The sequence below is a fragment of the Misgurnus anguillicaudatus genome, chromosome 10, assembly GCF_027580225.2.
Source record: "Misgurnus anguillicaudatus chromosome 10, ASM2758022v2, whole genome shotgun sequence".
NCBI classification, from domain to species: domain Eukaryota; kingdom Metazoa; phylum Chordata; class Actinopteri; order Cypriniformes; family Cobitidae; genus Misgurnus; species Misgurnus anguillicaudatus.
The window spans coordinates 16,605,632-16,626,359 of NC_073346.2; the positions used below are offsets into that span (position 1 = coordinate 16,605,632).

A 20,728-nucleotide genomic window follows, 5' to 3' on the forward strand; every position below is an offset into this window, starting at 1 on the left:
TGCAATTTTGTACTCGTGTAATCTTAAACCAAGCTATATGGGCAGTTAAACAGCAGTCATTCATATGTCACCCTGCCTGTGAAAACCCAGTTAATGTCATTTTTTTTTTTTTTCTAAAATCATCTACATTATGTAAAGAATGTTCTTGATATCTTTAATAGTGACCGAGTAAGATTGAAATTTAAACTTTGATGCATAATTAAATTGTCAGACTTTAATCTGAATTTCACATATTCAGGGTCATATAGCGTAGTCCTGACTCCTGAGTTTAAATTTTCTGGTGCAAATGACTTGGAGGGATGGTTCACTTTAAAATGAAAATTCTGTCGTCATTTCCTCGTCCTCATGTTGTTCTAAACCTGTATGAGTTTCTTTTTTCTGATGAACACAAAAGAAGATATTTTGAGAAATGATGGTAAACACACAGCAGTAAGTGACCATTGACTTCCATAGTAGGGAAAAAATATGATGGAAGTATTGTGATAAATGATGAAGAAAATATTTTTAAAAATGATGGTAAACACAGAGTTGACAGTACCCATTATGTGTTCATCAGAAAAAGGAGATGCATGCAGGTTTGGAGCGGCATGGGGATGGGTAAGTGATGACAGGGTTTGAATTTGGAAGTGAACTATCCCTTTAAGCAGTTCTGAGGTCTGATCCTGCTTTAATTCAACGACTGCTTTACTCTTAATTAACTGCATGTGTCTCTATAAGCCCTTTCTCATGACCCTTTGGCCTTTTTGAAGTCTGTTAACTTTTAATATTGTGTTGGAATGGAAATGAACGCCCTTGTTATTCACTGTTTGTTTTGTGTATCTGGCACTCGTTCTGGTGCCACTGTTTTGATCTAAACATAAAACTGAGTTATAAAAAGTGCACTTTTATATGCATTGATACCAATGGATGTGCCATTATCTGACCTCACTATACCCAAAACATTTACATGCAAATACTCAATCATTTTTGTGTGCACCAAGCAGAGCAAAACAATACAGACTAGACAGGAGTCATAGTCGCAGTACAGTTTTATTGGTTACAAAAACAAATAATAAAGTAAAAATAAATTACTTTGTAAATTTAAAGGTCTGGTGATGAGTTTTCACTGGTACCTGCTCCATGTGCAGTTTGATTTATTCTGAAAGGACGGTAGACCACAGGCCTAACTATTCAGATCTCATTCACAGTGAACAGGACCATAGACTCCACACTCCTCTGAGAGCTTTCACTGCATTGTCCCGTGGATTTGCTTGACTTGATCATATGCACGAGTTCACAATAATGTGTGATAATACAAATACAATCCAGACAAAATGTGTGGCATGGAAATGAAGACATTTGGTTTTTTAATGGGTTTGATTAAGAATTCAGCTTCATAAATAGTTGCTAGTGACAAGAACATCAAAAGCTTGAACGGAGGTATTTTCTTCTCTAAATAACTTAAGCAGCCAGTATAAGATAACTGCTAAGAGCTGTAAACATTTGTAAATTTCTGTAATGTGGTTGATCACTTAAAGGAACCCACAATTTTTTAAAAAATGTGCTCATTTTCCAGCTCCCATAGAGGTAAACACTAGATTTTTGCCATTTTGGAATCCATTCAGCCGATCTCCAGGTCCGGCAGTACCACCCCCAGCACAGCTCAGCACAATCCACTGAATCCGACCAGACCATTAGCATCGCGCAAAAAAAAAAACGCAGTGATATTACGCACTGCCCGAAAATAGTCCCCTCCTATTGAAAGTAACCAAGGAGACGTTTTTTGCTGCTTTGTAATATCACTATGCCTCCTGCAGCCATGTTACGGCAGCAAAGTCCTTGATTATTATGCCAGAATGAGAGTATAGTTCCTAGCCATATCTGCCTAGAAAATCGCAACTTTTAATTTTCTGTCGGTCTTAGTACACAATGTCACTACAGAAGAGTCAAGTTTAAATAGGAAAAATATCGAAACTCTTTGGTTATTTTTTAGCGCGATGCCAATGGTCCAATCAGATTCAATGGACCACGCCAAGCCATGCCAAAAGTGCTAGCGCCAGACCCGGAGATCGGCTGAATGGACTCCAAAACAGCAAAAATCAAATGTTTAACTCCAGGGGAGCTGGAAAATGAGCATATTATCAAAAAAAGTGGAGTGTCCCTTAAAAGGAACTCTTCACCCAAAAATGAAAATTGTCTGTTGTCATCCCCCTTCTCATTTAGTAACTTTATACTTTAGTAGAAAATCCTACTTTGTGCATACCGTAATCTATAGAGCGAAGCTATATCAATATGTTTACTGAATAACAAATCTGCGTATGGCTTCAAAAGACAATTCACGAATCATAATGACAGAATTTGTATTTTTGGGTGAATTGACCCTTAAAAAATAAAAATTACACAAACTGTACAGAAGACACTCCCCATTATCATGTACAAAATATATGGACTACACATAACTCAAAAACCACTGCTTTGTCTCAACTTGCTTCTCATCTTTTTGGCCACATGCAACCTCGCAAAAGACAGAAAAGTCACTGGATGGATTTCAGCACAGTTTCATTTCCTATTCTTCTCCCCTCTCCCAATAAGGATGCATATAGCAGGCACTTTTCGGAGTTCCCTTGCAAGATATTCTGATGAAAAGTGTTTGTGTGTGGAGAATGGGTTCGCTGGGGCCGGTCACCCGAGCTATTCGGCGTTCGCTGCCGACTCACCTACGCCCCTTCTTCGGTCGTGCTGCGGGAGAAGCGACGTGTGCCAGGTGACCTCATCCCCGCCGTGTCGGCAGGTCGAACGGGGCCAGGCCTGGAGGCATGGGGGTCAGGATAGTTGGGTTGGTAGTACTGAGGAGGGTAGCCGCCGTAAGGGTCCTCTTCATCCTCCTCATCGTTGTAGTTTGTGGCGGGGCCGTAGTTTTGGTAGGGGTTGGAGGGTAACTGTTGTACTACGGGGACATTGGGGAATTAGATGGGTTGTCACGGCCATCGTCTTTTTAGTCACCACCACCAAGCCAGCAGACGTTGAGTTAGCAAGAGAAGGAAGCAGTAAGGAGAAATACAGAAAGAAGAGGAAATAAGCAGCTGAATCGTGCATGGGAATGTAAGTTTTACTCTTATTAGCTTAGTTTAGACTGAGTGGTCAAGGTATGGCTGGTTAGGATGGTGCAGTTAACCCCTGATGTTTTTACTAAACCATATGCAAAATCAAATCCCATACATACAGGGGGGTCCTGCTCCTGCCAAGCAACTGCCATTGAGATGAATAGGAAAGGATAGCGTTTTGCAGATACTGTATTAAATAGACCTGATTTAGATGGTTAAAGTAATGACGGAAAAAGCTGTAGATAGAGTCAGATTCATCAGAGGCTTGCATAATGCACAAAGGGGTTTAAAAGGAAGAGCTTTGTAATGGTGGTGATATTTTTAAGGTTGGGGAACCAGGTTGATAGTAAAAAGAGATCTGGGGTTTGTAGAAAAGACCTCCTAGATACAGTCTTTGGTTTCGGCCCATGGAAGGAGAGCGGGGTGTAGAAATGAAGGGAGAGAGGAAGAGCAGTTGGGTCTATGAGAATGATTCTCAGTAGTCATTCTCATACTGCTCGAGACCTTCATGCAGACATGAGATAGTGGAGGAAAGGACCGGGGAAAGAGGAGAGAGAGACACTGTGGTCAGTATCACCTTCATAATGCCATGAACAACATTTGGTTTATCTGGCTTAGGAGCCATTCACATTTTGGGTCTTTTGCGCGTGCAAGTACGTCAAATACGTTTTATTCAGCCTGCCGCCATGTTTATTCCAAAACACGGCTATGAGGGATTGCAACATTAAAAATTAGCGATTACCCAGCAGGCATGAAGCATGAAGAAGCATACTGAATCTATGGAGAGTGCGGGTCATGGTTTCTTGGCAACGGCAGACACTACCAAAGACTTTTTAAGGAAGTCACGCCATATTTGCAACACCTCCAGATCTTGTTAGAACAAGACAAGCAAGAACTGTCGATTCTGCACATTCGCAAAGTCCCTCTCCCAGAGAAATCTGATTGACGATTAGCTCTTTTTAACTGGGAGGCGGGACAAAATGTCAATTCATGAATATCAGTCATGTGTCACTCCAGTTGCCTGCCACCATCTTGAGCACCTACCGTGTACCAGTAGGCTACCTACAAGCATTGGCTAGCTTGCTACGATTTACGGATTTCTTATCTTTTACTGTCTATGATACTTACGAATACGGGAAATGGCTATGAAAGACAACATTTCGCACCTCGACTGTCAAGAAAAGAAACGCTACTTTAAAAATATATCTTGGTTAGGGTGTGATGCCTACTCGATCCCTGATGCGTTCTTTCAGCCGCTGTCCACTGCTACCAAAATACCACTATTTTTGCAACACTAAGAAAGTGCAACACAACATGAAACTTTGCTTGAGGTACCACCCGGATCTCTACACATGAACGCGAGCATCGAGAACATTGCTTGCGTACACAGAGTCCACCAAAAAAAAAAGGTTTTGAACAACTGACCTTGGCCGTCATGGTGTCCACTCGACATCTTTGCCAGATATAAAGAATCGATTAACGAATGCGAATGAATGAATCTGATATGAGGCTCGTTTTTTAACTAGAAGGTCAATATTGTTTTTTACTTGCGACAAAACAACAAATTCTCCGTGCATTTATATAGACTATGGTTTAGAAGTTATCCATCTTTACTCTCCTCCCTCCTTACCTCGTATTCGGAGATTGATAAATCTTGACTTGCAAGATGGCGGCAGGCAACAAAACAACCAAAGTCAGTTGATCAAAACCTCTTTTTAGTAAACTCTGTTTACACAAACAATGTTCTCAATGCTTGAGTTCACGTGTAATGACAGGTGATCCTTCGAGCAAAGTATCATGTTGTGTCGAGCCTTCTTAGTGTCGTAAAAATAGCGATTTTGATTCTCACAACATATTGAAGGCATAGCTTCTAGTTCTTTTGCGACCACTTCAGGTACTCAAAATGGCGGAAGACAAGTTTGAGATGTGAGTGACGTCAGCTGATATTCACGAAAAGAGGCTATGCACGTGACGTCACCTTGGGCGAAAGTGACTGCGGTTATGCCCACTGAGTGGCAAAAAATCTGAGCTACAGCATTAGCATAGCGTGAAAAACGCATCTAAAATGGGAATAGTAGTTGTACGATCGACTGCCCTAACAGATTCAACAAAAAAATGTTAGCGGTCTTTTTCCAGACACTCAAAGGAGAAGTAAATCAGTAGCAGTAGCCATATGTCAGGTATGTAAAATTTTGGGATAAAAAATCCTATAAAATACACACCAATGAACTCTCTTATTCGGTGTGTTTGCAAAGTTTTGTCAGTGAGCCTTCATTAAAAACATCCATTATGATGAGCCTTGTGTTCTACAAAGGTGGGATGGTTTAACAGTGTTAGGCAAGACAAACATATATGTCAGGAAAAGCCATGTCTGGCCATATGCCAATGTCTACAGACTACTGGTTGTCTGGCAAGTTCTAGCCGAGTCTCCTGAAGATGCGTACAAATAGCACGAAGTGCAAAACTCGTGCAACACACACGCCAAATTCCCCTTTGGCGTGCATATGATACGCCAGTCCTTCCCATTTACTTAAACGGGGCATCTTTTTTTGTCGTTTTATTTATTGGTTTCTCAATTTTTTTGCTTTTTTTACCATTTTCGCTTGGGTTTAGGGTTAGAAAAACTTTTTGTTATATAAAAATTACATCCTAACCCAAACCCCAACTCTAACCCCAACTCCAAGCGACCATGGCTTAAATATGGACAAAAACATGGAGAAACCTGTATATTAAATAACCTCATTAAGCAAATCTAAAATCTAACCCTAAACCCAAGCGAAAATGGTTAAAAAAAACAGAAAAAAATTGAGAAACCAATAAATAAAATGACAAAAAAAGATGCACCGTTTAAGTGAATGGGAAGGACTTGCGTATCATATGCATGCCAAAGTGGAATTTGGCGTATGTATTGCACGAGTTTTACACTTCGTGCTATTTATACGCATCTTCAGGAGACTTCTTGGAGTTCTTAGAGTCACTGTTAAAGCCAACTAAATTCAATTTAAGCTTATAATAGTCAGTTTTACTGCCATTTTCGTAGGAGCCACTATGAAAACCAGCCATTTTGTTGCATGTTTGCCACTCAACAGGGCGAGCTCCGGAGTGGTCACGTGGAAAAGTGACGTTGTTGCATACCCTCTATACCAAAATCAGTTCCAGTGACACATCTTGTTAATATTAAAGGACAAGTTCGGTATTTTACACTTAAAGCCCTGTTTTCAGATTGTTTATGATGAAATAGAACGGTTTTGACTGAAATTTCGACATATGCGGCTGCCTCGAGAATTTTCGGGTGTTTGTGTTTCACCTCCCACCTCTACAATGGGTTTATAGGTGCACTGGAACAATCCCTCCCAAAATGCTCCAAACCCTCGTCTACAAAGACGTGAAACTCAGCGAGTGGCCAGGGGTGCCCACCGACACGCCCACACAAAAATCGCCGCAAAAGACGCACTCCAACAGGTTTTATCGTAGTTTTTGCCAACTCCATTGATTAGATGTGCTGTGAGGTACGGTATTACTCCGCGCCGGGAACTTTGTTTCTTTTCTTGCAATTGGCAAAGGTGGATTAGCGCCACCACCTGGACTGGAGTGTTTAGTATTCAAGCTCTCAGCGGAAGAATGTACGAGTGTGAGGCGTTTGGAAAAATAGGTCCACAAGTTAATAACGAATGCTAAAACAGCTGTTGGAAAGCATCTTTTGCAGCGATCCTTGTGCGAGCACACCAGTGAACACCCCCGACCACTCGATAAGTTTCACGTCTTTGTAAACGAAAGTTTAATGCATTTTAGAAAGGATTGTTCCAGTGCACCTATAAACCCATTGTAGAGGTGGGAGGTGAAACACAAACACCCGAAAATTCTCGGGGCAGCCGCATATGTCGAAATTTCAGTCAAAACCGTTCTATTTCATCATAAACAATCTGAAAACAGGGCTTTAAGTGTAAAATACCAAACTTGTCTTTTAAATATATTTGACGCTACAGGAGTGCAAACACCAAAACACTTTGGAAAGGAGGAGGAAAGCGGTGCGCATTTTCTGTTCGGTTTTAGATGCAAAATGTGAACGGCCCCTTATGTTGTCAGACAAAAAGAAAAGCTGAGGGTTCTCAATATGGCACTACTAGTTGGTCGATACACATAAAACTTACATTATGCCATCAAAAATGAAATATTATCCCAGACAATGAATTATTTGGAATTGTATTAGGCTGTGTTGCAAGATTTTATGCTGACTGTGAAAGCTTAAAGCTATAACCTTTACAAACACAGAAGTGTTGATGCCGTATTGCCTAAATCTATTGAGAAGTCTATTCCTCTCTTCTCATTTAACTGCCTTTCATGGCAGAAACTCCAGACAACATTAGGCTTATATTTCACCACACAAAATTGCAATAATCTGTAAGGCGCCAACAAGAAAGCCTTACTAGCACTTTATAAATTAATTATTTACAGAGTGTTGTCAATTTTTGTTCACTCTGACAAATAGACTCTTGCTTAATACACATGTAAATCTTTGATAGCATTTGCACTCCATGCGAAATTTATAAGCAGTGTAATTGTGGTCCCGGAGCACTGTTTGGGAAGGGCCGTTTTATTAGCAATCTCTAAGGGTAGACCACAAGCTTGTTTATAACCTAGTAATACGTACTTCAAAATGCACTTCAGTACCATCAGTGTAACCTAAAGAGCCATCTTAACCTTTTCCCAGGGTTTAATACTGAGACATAATTTACTTTTAGATCATCGTGTACTGTAACTATGGTTATCTCAAAGTTTAAAAAAAAATCAGGATCTGGTTGGGATTACCTCCAACATTGTACCCGAGGCAGGAGTTCTGGTCGCAGTAGCCTGGAGGTCCGGCGGGACCGGGGTTACCGGGTGTACCTGGACGTCCAGAAGTGCCCTGAATACCAGGCCTCCCTGGAGGACCCTGACTGCCTGTCCGACCTTCTCCCGGAAGCCCTGGTGGGACAGACATTGGATTTTGGTAGCCAACCTCATAAAGCCCTGCATGAACTCCACACCCAGTCTGCCTGACAGTCTGTCTCATATAATACGGTACAACAGTCAATAATCGCTCTTTACATTTGTGATTCGGGTGCAAAACCCAACTCTTCTTTCCGACAGAAGTTTTAGCCCCAATCCACATCCTTCCCCAGATGTCATTTGTAGTTAGAGCTCCATTGCTTCCATGAATCTCATTTGTGAAGAGTATTGATCAAAGCGCAATTAACGGCGAGCAGATGCTGACATTTTTCAAAGTCTACTCAACAGCCATACTGCTAAAATCGATACGAAAACATTTTCCTCTGACCCAAATATTGTTTCAATATCTGCTTGATATTCTAGACAGGAATCAAAGGAAACAAAACCAAAGAGAAAAGTGTGATGAGGTTATTAAAAGTTTGCAAGCTTGTATTTTCTCTGTCACAAGACATTTAATAATGGAAATTCTTCTAGTCTGTGCAATAAGGTACTGCGCTCTTGTTTTTCCAATTTGGATGAAAATGAATTTTTTACTACTGTTGCTCAACTTGCTTGAGGACAAAGAAGCCATTATTATTGACTTAACAATTGAATAAAGCAAAGCAATCTTGACACTCCCTTTGAAGGGGACAAAGTGGAAAAAACAATATATGACTCTGTCACACACTATCAGAAAAAAACGGTCAAAATATGTACTTTGTCACTGGGGTGGTACCCTTTAAAAAGGTCATAATATTTACAAGTAGGTACAGATATGTATGCATTTGGTACCAATGTATCTTTGAGATACTAAAATCTTTGAGGTATTAATATGCACCCTTTGACACCATTATGTACCTCTGTGGTACTACTATGAACTCAAAAGGAGTCTATAGCCATTTAATCAAATTTATAAAAAATTTTCATTGATAATTATTCTCAATTGATGAGGATCAGTCTTCTCAAGTTTATTTGACAGAAAAAAATATATATATACCTGGAGGTCCTGGGGGACCACGGGGACCCTGTGTCCCTACCCCTGGACTGCCTTTCTCTCCTTTTTCTCCTGAGAGACCTGTAAACATAAAAAAAAAACGAAACTTTGAAAGCTGCAGCCTTGTCTGTTTGTGCAGTTTAACCTACTGGCCTCCACTGGGAGACTATGAGGAAAGAGATGTAAGACTTGGCCAGTGTTGAACACACATATTCCGACAGATCCGATGTGGCTATTGGTGATCCAGTGAGGAAGTAATAAAAAGTCCTGTTTCAGAAACAACTGCTAGTCTTTATAAGAGAGAAAATGTTACTTTATACTGTTGCAGGGATGATATATGCAGGCCTGGCTCCTCCTAACCTCTGCATGAGATTCCTTCCCTACTGAAAAATCCAGCTAAAACCAGCATAAGCTGGTAGCTGGTTTTAGCTGGTTTAAGGTGGTTTACGCTGGTCCTCCCAGCCTGACAAAGCTGGTCATGCGGGTGGGCCAGCTGGTATTCCAGCATGACCAGCTAAGTCCATCTAGACCAGCTTAAAATGTGACCAAAACACAGCTAGACCAGCTTGCTACACCAGCAAAACCAGCTTCCTACACCAGCAAAACCAGCTAAAAACAAGCTGGGGACCAGCTAAAACCAGCTCACCAGCTTATGCTGGTCTTAACTGGATTTTTCAGTAGGGTTGTAGGATTTTTGTTTACATAAAGAGACACACATTTTCCCTGTTTTATCTCTTATTAGTAGATCTGTTGTGGGATGCTAATATTTGGTTTGTGCCTATTGGAGTGTGCAAGTCAGATGAAAATAGTATATATTTATTTTTCTTTGGTGGTGTTATTAAGGACATGTAGATTCAAGGACTACAAATATTCAAGACACAATAAAGGACGATCATGTATATCTACTGCAACCGGTGGAGATTAAGCTGGTATGTTTAAAGTGGTAGCATATTTAGGGATCTGAATCTCTGGGGGACCACCAAAATTTTACATTTTGTTTTTTAAGAAGGTAAATTGCCTAGAGTAATATAGTCAGGAGACCCAAAATGCAAGCCACAACCCAAAAGTCTTACACAGCTCCACTCAGGCCAAAGTAACTTGCACCTTTATTAGTTTTAGTTGGTGGGACGTGTGGTCTCTTCTAAAATGATTGGTAATAATTTGAGACTTAATCATATAAAATGTTTTTCTGGTGTGTTTCAAGTAGCTGATCTTGGCTAACTAACATTTATAATAAAAGATTTGGTTTCTATATTATTTAGAATGAGTGGTAGAGTAGCGGTTAAGGGCTGTGTGGCCACTAGCTAACCTTATGCTGTGGTTTACTGCTTTAGCACAGAAGCAGTCTTAATATAAAGGCATAGGTAAGCGGCTGCTTGGGGCCCCCTACCAGCGGTCATAGTAGGGGCCCCCAACCAACCTAAAAACTAAATAAATAAATAAACCCTTTTCTTCATGAACACTTCAAAAGCATGGTAAATTTTATTAATATTCTTAAAAATACGATGAAACTTTGAAGTAGTAATTAAAATGTCCAGTTCACGTTTATCTGTCACTACACATATACACCTCATCATTCACAATGAAATGGACTAGTCCGTAACAGTGTGCGCTGCGCGGCGCGAAAGATTAGCACAGAGTGACTGGAGGACTGGGAAAGTACAAAAAACGGCAAAATGAAACGATCTTACCCAAGCGACTCAAATAAAAGAAAAAAGCGATGATGGGGCTTTGGTGAGTCAACTGCCTAGTTCTGCTAGTAATAGCCCTAGCCATACACTGATACAATTTATTTTGTGGTGATGTGAAGTAAATAACGTTAAAAAAACAATTTAACCCTTATGTTGGGGATGTTTTTGTTCACTATGGGGTGCTGTTGAGTCTTAATTTGGCCACAACTTTATCTATGTTTCAGCAAAAAAATTATTTTTGGTGACAATCTTATTTTGACAAACAATTTATTTTGGGAAAATGCTTTGACATTTTTTTCAAAAACTGTGGGCAAATTCACAACCCTTTCGTTATGTTTGTGATGAAAACATCCACTAAATTATACCTGCTGTAAAAATCAGACATATATTTAGTTTTAAACTTTTTTGCATAAATCTGTTAATCAATTTCAGTCAAGGATTTTTACTCTTTAATTGCCAATGATTTTTCAAAAACTCACTCAAAACTGTTTGGGGAAAAACATTGGCTTTGATGCATTGTTAGTTTTTGTGCAGCATTAGATTGAATTTTTTTTCTCCCTCATTTACTGTCCGTGGCTGTTTTTGCCCCATTGACTTATTTTCTATTGGGTTCCATTGTGACTATTAGTTTGTGTAGTGCTACACTTTGTGTGTCCTCTGCTTTCCATCTTAATCTTTGAGTATAAAAATGTTCGTTCTCTTTTAAAGATCGGATAGGGGGGCCCCATACATACCTTCGCCTTGGGCCCCCAATTTGCTAAATCCGCCACTGCTTAACCATAAGCTGTTCAAAGGGGTAAATGTTGCTTTTGCACTTCTCTCAAGTATTATATTGCTTGATTTTAAAGTAATTCATTATTCATTGTGCTACTCCTTTTGTCTGTGTATGTGGTATTGTTCTCCACAATTCAACCTCTAAACTTATGTATAGACATCTGGTAATACAGCAAGTTCGCATGATTTCCCTACAATTTAATGCGTACAAATGTGCTGTTGCATTATTCATACTACAGTAAATAACAGAGTAAAGAGTACCTACAGATGCTTGAAGCGATTTGTAATACAGTGAATGTTTACCTCTTTCTCCTGGGCGGCCGTTTTGTCCACTCGCTCCTGGAAATCCGGGTCTGCCAGGTGGGCCCTGCTCTCCCTGCGGCCCTTGAGGTCCCGGCCGACCAGGATCACCTGGAGGACCTTGTATTGTCCGCACTGAAACAGAATGACTGGGAATCTGGTTCATAATCGAGTTGTAGCGGGACAAGTGACTCTGAGATTGAGACGTTTGGAGTAAAAAGAACAAAGGTATTCGATTAGCAGGTCAGCTTTCTGTAACATTCAATAAATACTCCACTGCAAGACTTACTCTGAATCAGCTGCTCACAAACTTGCCGTGCTATGGCGCGAACAGCCGCCTGAGACTGTATATCACCCTTCAGAAAGAAACAAAACCGAATTACAATGCTGAGAGCCTGCTGGGATATAAAAACAACACGAACACACACAAATCCGCCTTCGTTGCTTTAAACAGAGGCTAATAGCCTGTACTACGTGGGTGGTTAATTCACCCAATTTAACACCCTTTGTGTGGCACTTAGTACCATGGCAGTGGAAAGATCAGAACGGAAGAATAAAAGATTATATTACTGCGTACAAGCTCTGAACTGAGTCTCATGGCGAGGTTGATGGATAGTCGTAGCTCTACCTGTATGACTTTTAATGCTCCAGCGGCAACTGCATTATAAAGTGTAAAGCAAGAAAGGGACAAAGCGGATCTATGTTTCAATGCTTCCTCTGATATCACGCGGTACTGCATGTTAGCATACTGCTTAATCCTGGTGCTGATAAACCAACATTATGTGTGGCAGTAATGAACAGCACAGCCACCCCAAAGTAGATTAGGTGCAGGTCAGACTTACTCTCTCTCCCCGATCGCCTTTGACACCGGGAGGACCCTGCGAAAAACAGAGATGTGTTAACTATTTTCATAATTAACTTGAATGTAGATTATCTGAATGGGTCATGTGATGGGTTTCTTAAAGGGATAGTTCACCCCAAAAATAAAAAATGTGTTTATCGTTTACTCACCCTCATACCAACCTGTATGAGTTTCTTTATTCTGTTGAACACAAAATATATTTTGATAAATGATGGTAACCATGCTTGACGCAACCATTGACTTCCATAGTATTTCCTAATATTGAAGTTAATGGGTGCCATCAACTGTGTACTTACGTCATTTATCAAAATATCTTTAATTCTATTCAACAAATACAAATAGAAACTCATACAGGTTGGTAAAAGGGTGAGCAAATGATGACAGAAGTTAATTTTTGGGATCAGCCAAAGACATTCGCTTGCTCATGTACATAGATAAACATTTAAAAAAAAAACTCTTTTCCCACCATTGACGAGTTATCTCGTCAGTTAAGAGAAAACATTTGCATAAAAAAGTGTTCCTGATGAATTTTCATGTTAATCTGCAATACCCTGATTATCCACTAGACAATTTATAAAAAAACTGAAGCAAAAACGTTATTTTCTAATTTTAAACTCTCTGTATGTTTTGATAATCATTCTACCGAGCCCCTAAGGTCACATTAAAGTAAAAAAATCAAAAGTTTAGTTTTTATGTGCTCACGTGAAACTTTCATGTGCTCACGCGAAACCTTCATGTGCAGAATTTTTTTTTAAGATTAGTTTCGCGTGGTCACGTGAAACTATCGCGTGCGCTCGTGAAACTATTGCGTGCGCTTGTGAAAGCAAAAGTTTCACGTGCGCACGCAATAGTTTCACGTGAGCACGCGAAACTAAACACGGTAGTTTCACGTGTGCATGCAATAGTTTTTACGTGAGCACGCGATAGTTTCACGAGCGCATGCAAAACGAAACTTTATTTAATTTCGCTCCATGTCCCCTTAGGGGCTCCGTATCATCCTGAATCTAATCTCTATAAAAATCCTTCACAAAAATCCAATTATTACAGCTTTTTGCTAAAACAATGTGTATTTTTAAAGAAAAATGCCCATATTTAAGAGTTTATAAGCAGAGAAAAAATACATCAGGCATGTGATTGGCTAAGGACAAAAAAGCAGGAAAATATATTGAGACCCCCCCCACACACACACGCCAATCAAACTGGTTGCGGATCTATACGGATAGTAAAGTAGGACCCATAACAACTTATTTGAACAAAAAACAAATTTTAATTTATTTTACAGCTAGATGTGCAACATGCAACTTTTTTGTACAGTATGACACATAACAACTTATTTGGTGGATGTGTAACAGTGGGAATCAAAAGCAAGTGTCTTGTCCACTGCTCCATCACCACCTCTCTCTATAACAACAACCATGACAAAAAAATATGTTTTAACTTATTTTTGTTTTGCATTTTTACCCAACTTTAACAGCTAAATGTGCAACATGCAAATGTTCATGTCAAAAGAAGGCCTATTTTGCAGACATCCAAATAAAATGTAGGCAATGGCTTATAAAGATTTTTTTCCATATCCACTTAGGTTTCTCAGCTTGCACTCTAGCATTTGTGTGATCCAGGTAACGTTAGCTTTGCATAAAAAATGGTTATCATTGGCATGGCTACTTTTAATTTTATACTTTAAGTACATTTCCAAGCCTGTACTTTGATTCTATTTTTACCAGAGTATTTTTTTAATACAAACATCTGTAAAAATGTGCTGCGCCAGGACCTTTGGTTATAATAAAGCGTCTTAAAGTCTCTTTTTCTAATTTTAGACCCCTGTAGATGAGTAACTTTGTTAGCTGTTAAACATAGTCAATAGAAGGTTGACACTAATAAATAAAAGTAATTGCAGGGCTCGCAAAATTTTAAAATCCCTGGTAGCCCTTCGGGCAGGCACTCTTAAACTTTTGGTAGCTCGAAATGAATATAAGTAGCCCGAATAAAAAATACATTGTTTAATGTAGAATATTGATAAATCATGGATTTCCAGGATTTTCCAACTATTCCTGCCCATCCCCAGCTAACAATCTTTGGTTCCCAAAACGTTCCCCTAACTTTAGTTTTTGGTTTCTAAAACGTTATTTTCCAAGGTTTTTGGTTAGCCAGGATTGTTTTCTTTAAGAAAATAAACATTGCCCTAACGTTATTTTTAGGTTAGTTTAACGTTCCCCTAACATTAGAATAATTTAATTGTTCTATTCTTGAAATATGATATGAATGTATAACATGGGTTATTTTTTTTTAATAAAAAATACTTCAACACATCACACATTGTATTTAGATAACATGGTATTTTATCAAATATATAAACGACCAGTGACTTTAACACAATATAGAAGACTTAAAACAGATATTTATTAAAAAGGAATAAACATTTAATTCTCTTTAGGTTAACAGATCTTACCATAGCCGTTTTTTTTTTTCGCTAGAATAATGTTAGACTCTGAGGTAAAACGAAATGTATTCTATTTGCTTTAGGTAAACATATCTTACCACTGCTGTTTAGTCACCTATCAAAAGCTTCTTACATCATATTCTCTTAATAGCCTAAACATGTCAAATCAATCGGAAATCACTCAAATATATTTTCCTTCTCACATACTTAAGTTAGTAACTGAAGAAAGAAACGCTAAATTTCATTTTCGTTTTTACCTTATAGACTAACATTGTTTTAGCCGCTAAAACAATGTTAGTCTATAAGGTAAAAACGAAATGACGTTAATTTATTAAATGACTTGAGTTTGCACTTTTTGCTGAGCACAAGAGCAAAGCCAGGTGCTCATGAAGAGCGAAGCCAGGAGAAGCGCCTGCAGAGGGTCGCGCGCATATCAGACGTGCACATTAACGGATGGGTTTAATTATGCTTTCACTTCATTTCTCTCATTTCTGTGAAAATTGCCGCTCCAAATCCACCAAGTAAATCGACGTGTATATAAATGCCGCTTTGTTTCACGTCATGCGAGTGACAGCCAAACGTCGCACATGAGGAGAAGAGAGGAGATAAACGATCGGAAACACGTCCTTGTTGATACTTGGAAAAGAAGGAAAATGCATCTCTTTGTCATCTGACGTCCCGCCCGGTGTGGCCCTGTTGCGGGGAGACGGCGATTGTGTATCCGTCCCGGGTTAGCATGACGACAGCTGTGAGACACCCCCCTCCCCCATATTTTTTTTTTTTTTACATATCTGCATGATTCACGTAGGTCACAGTTTCAGGTCGGAAAATCCGGAATTCCGGATTAATCCGGAAAAATCACATCCCTGATACATATAGGATTAAAAAAAATCCCGTTTTGTTTTGTTTGTTTGTTTGAAAGCAGAGGGTCTGTTCTTTCATTTGATATATTTGTATGTTTATATATTTTTAGAAATTTTTAAATATTCCTGGAAGGCATTTTGTGAAACTTTTGTGAAAATCACAAAAAAAATGGCTGGCGGGGAATGAGTTAATGGGGTAAATGACAGATATTTAAAGGGGACATATTATGAAAATCTGACTTTTTCCATGTTTAAGTGCTATAATTGTGTCCCCAGTGCTTCTATCAACCTAGAAAATGTTAAAAAGATCAACCCAATAACTTAGTTTTGGTAAACCATTTTCTGCAAGCATGTGAAAAAATAGGTCATTGTAATTTGGCCCTTATTGTGATGTCAGAATAAGGTAATACCGCCCCCTTTATCTGCACTATCCAACCACAGCACAACCATTTAGTATGGAGAGAAAGAGAGAGAGAGAAAAGAATTCACAGCACAATAGAGTTTCAATTGCAACAAACCACCATTATTGTGATCAGTGGTTGCACTTCATCTGCTCATTTGCATTTTAAATGACACACCCAAAACGGCACACTTTTGCTCAGACCTATTTTAGACTTAGTTTACATCTTAAAAAAAATCTCATAATATGTCCCCTTTAAATATGCATATTTATGTCGGCTAAACACTTATACGCTTTTATTGTGCAAACCCATCATAGTTCACAGACAAAAAATAAAAAATGGATATCTTGAATTATAATAGAAACAGCTGGTGTTTTACATTATGACAGTAATTGAAATATAGCTGCAAAATTGATGTTGAAGGCAGTGGACTTGTTACACGAGTGGTGCTTTGATAGCTGTTTAATGGAGATAAATGTAGATATGCTTCTGTGCTGACAATCTAACAGCATGTTAAACATTCAATAAAAAAATATTTAAGTTAAAAATGAGAAAGAAATCTTAATAATTCATTGACTAGTCAATTTGTAGGCTTGTCAACTATCCGGACCCATCCCCAATTCCGGTAATCGTGAGTTCAGAAATGGCAGAAAGAAACGTGGGGGGCATGGATAACTGCTAATGTGAAATTACATCTTTACATTAAGGTTGCATTTATGGATTTTGCAAATACTTTCATCCAAAGCACACTGCATTCAAATTCATACTGTGCAATTACAAGTATGCACATTTCCTGACAATCAATTCCATGTTTTGGTGTTGCAAGTGCCAAACTACCCTACACTGTAAAAATGATGTCAAATCAACATATATTTACTTAATTTAACAAATTAACTTTAAAATTTAAAATGCTGCATTTTTTTTACAGTGTAGTTTGGTTTAAGCTACATTACTGGACCATGTGAGTCATATATCTTTGAAAAACACGACACAAATTAAATGAAGACATGAATGGCTCTTCAGAGAAAAGGTGGACTGTGCCTCTGCTGCTGTAAGAGAGGTCAGCGTAAGATTAAACACATGAGCCAAATGCATAAACCGGACACATCTCTGAGCTAATGCTTTGGAAAACTATGAAGGATTCATGGCCAGAATGTTGTGGCTGCTAAACAATTCTGATATCATAAGACATCTGGTTAAAAATGAGATGTAACCCTGAGAAACAGTCATTGTAGGATCATTGATACACATGTAACGTGGACATGTGGTTGTGCCAAAATGTGAGGGAATATGATCATACAGAGCAATAATGGAACTGAATGTAATTTCACACATCAAATAAAAAGGAAACAGATGTTAAGTGAAGTCCTGTGACTCTACATCTAGATTGAATACCACTGTAGTAGAATTTACACATAAACAGTGCCCACATTGATCATAAACCTGTCATCTGACTGACAATCTCTCATCCAGGTCTTGTAAAAATAAAGATGTGCATATTTCCAATCAGTTTCAGGGGCCACACTGCAACACAGCTTCCTGCAGATGTTCTGCGTTGACTGTGGTCAAGCATATGGTTTTGTTTAATGTCATGGTGAAGAATCGTTGAGAAAAACGCAAGATAACAGCTCTAACTTCACTGAAATTCAAACAGGTGTCACGCCGCAGGAAACTAATAGAGACTGATGTTACTTCAGTTTGCTAAACCCCTTATGTGCCTAGATAGAGCCAGAAACAAACATTTCAATCAAGGGGCGCTCTGTAAACAATACCTGAAGTTTCTCAAATTGTAGGTATCTCACTTTGGGTAAATTGGTGTGGGCTGAAACTGAGCCAAAGTCAAAACTGTGCCAGTCTCTAGGATGTAAAGCCGGACTCATTTGGAGACCTTCGCTTAAGATAAAAATATATAAATATACTCATCGTGGCTACGCGCATGTACGCAATACAAATTATTTCTTATTCAAATGATTACTCTACCAGGCCATCAGGGCAGCACTGATTTGGTGACATTTACAGTACATTAAAACATTCAGGATAGATGAAGAAAAGTAGCCGATCCACCATCGCAAACACAGTTTAGAACAAACAACAAGCAAACAAAGAACAGGAAGAAAACATTATGGTGCCAAACATGCTCTACAGTTTCCTGTCTCAATATTTTCACACGCATGCGCTGTTGTACACGGACTGAACGCGCACAGTCCACGCGGTCTCAAATTTAGGGCCCCTCCTGATGACGAAAATTACGTCATGTGGAAGGCGCACATACGCGAATGTCCCTAGTATACCTTCGGCTTTAGTCTCCTGATACTTGGATCCTTTATTTTTCACACCTAAAACATTCTCACCTTTACATCCAAAAATGTGGTGTTGTTTCAACCCATGGATAGGTATAATATGGTAAAACCCAACTGTTCAGTTATATTAATCTAGAAAATGTCCATATTTGGAAATTAAAACAACCTAGAATTTTTTCCAAGATATCAATGTCTGTAATGAAAATTTATTTGTCATCCAATACTTCCAAACTCTAAAAATGCTGGGTTATTTTTAGTGTTGGGTCAAAATGGGCTGAACCAAACCCACGCTGCATAAAAAATGATTTTCAATAAAAAAAATTCTTAGTATTTTGTCTTGTTTTCAGTAAAAATATCAAAAATCTTAAATTAAGATGCTTTTTGATGAGCAAAACGACCCAAGAAAATAAGTCTAGTTTTTAGACCAAACATATCAAATCTAAGCGATTTTGTGCATAAAACAAGCAAAAAAATCTGCTAATGGGGTAAACAAAATTTTTTTAAACATTTTCCTTAAACACTAAATTCAAGAAAAATTCAAGAAAAATTTGCTTACCCCTTTGTCAGATTTTTTTGCTTGTTTTATGCACAAACTCACTTAAATTTTTAATTTTTGGTCTAAAAACTAGACTTATTTTCTAGTGCTTATCAAGAAAAAGCATCTTAATTTAAAGGAATAGTTCTTAAAAGAAAAATCCAGTTAATTTACTCACCACCATGTCATCCAAAATGTTGATGTCTATCTTTGTTAAGTCGAGAAGAAATTATGTTTTTTGAGGAAAACATTGCAGGATTTTTCTCATTTTAATGGACTTTAATAGAGCCCAACACTTAATTCTTAACTCAACACTTAACAGTTTTTTTCAACGGAGTTTCAAAGGACTATAAACAATCCCAAACGAGGCATAAGGTCTTATCTAGCGAAAAGATTGTCATTTTTGACAATAAAAATAACAAATACACTTTTAAACCACAATTTCTCGTCTAGGTCCCGTCGTGATGCGCCAGCGTGACCCTACGCAATACGTCATGACGTCAAGAGGTCACAGAGGACGAATGCGAAACTCTGCCCCAGTGTTTACAAGTGTGTTAAAAGAGGACCGTTCCAACGTTGTTGTATGTGGAATGATACTAATTAATGTCTTTGTGTCAGTTTATTGTTTAAAATGGTCCGCAAATGTGCATTTCACACGTGACCTCTCTACGTCACTACACATTTACGTTAGGTCTCGCTGGACCGGACCTAGACGAAAAGTTGTGGTTTAAAAGTGCATTTTTTTTTCTTGTCAAAAATGACAATCGTTTCGCTAGATAAGACGCTTATGCCTTGTTTGGGATCATTTATAGACCTTTGAAACTCCGTTGAAAAAAAAAATGTTAAGTGTTGAGTTAAGTGTTAATTGTTGGGCTCTATTAAAGTCCATTAAAATGAGAAAAATCCTGCAATGTTTTCCTCAAAAAACATAATTTCTTCTTGACTGAACAAAGAAAGACATCAACATTTTGGATGACATGGTGGTGAGTAAATTATCTGAATATTTCTTTTAAGAAAATGGACTATTCCTTTAAAGCAACACTAAAGAGTTTTTGCTCTTTGCTCCCCCTACAGGTTAGAACCGTAATTGTTCATTACCACTGTCGTAAATACTGCAGCATAGCTGGCTCTGATTGGATTGTAGGTCTGCCGTAAATAAAGTTTTTGTAGTTTTCACTCGTACTACAGGACCACTACCCGACAGTTGGAAACTTGTTTAGTGCGGTTTTTGCCGATAGAGGGCTGCAAAGCGAATGTGAAAGTGCCATTCACCCTGTTTTGAGTGGATGAACGACTGAAACTTTTTTGGAAACGTTATTTTAAGGTAAAAAAAAAACTCTTTGGTGTTGCTTTAAGAATTTGTAGATATTTTTACAGAAAACAAGACAAAAATACAAAGAAATATATATTTTTTGAAAATCATTCTTTGCAGTGCGAGTTGTAATTTAACCTATGCATGGTTGTTTCAACCCAAAATGCTGGGTTGTTTTAACTTATTGTTGGGTAAAATATAAACA

The 20,728-nt window shown here is 38.4% G+C and overlaps 1 protein-coding gene across 5 annotated transcripts in view; it reads right to left on the bottom strand.

Annotated features, from left to right (window-relative positions):
- Positions 1-1,010: 1,010 nt before the first annotated feature.
- The window catches only part of col14a1a (collagen, type XIV, alpha 1a), a 143,274-nt gene continuing 123,556 nt past the window's right edge, over positions 1,011-20,728 (bottom strand). For 3 of the 5 annotated variants that reach the window (XM_073871978.1, XM_073871975.1, XM_073871974.1), the window contains 6 exons: positions 12,653-12,688; positions 12,098-12,166; positions 11,814-12,000; positions 9,049-9,126; positions 7,893-8,048; positions 1,011-2,926 (listed from right to left, as the gene is read on the bottom strand). In XM_073871978.1, the coding sequence (XP_073728079.1) occupies positions 2,697-2,926; positions 7,893-8,048; positions 9,049-9,126; positions 11,814-12,000; positions 12,098-12,166; positions 12,653-12,688 (756 nt within the window). In that variant the 3' untranslated portion in view covers positions 1,011-2,696. Of the gene's footprint in view, positions 3,588-7,892; positions 8,049-9,048; positions 9,127-11,813; positions 12,001-12,097; positions 12,167-12,652; positions 12,689-20,728 lie in introns of all 5 variants that reach the window. The other 2 variants (XM_073871976.1, XM_073871977.1) reach the window with 2 other exon arrangements.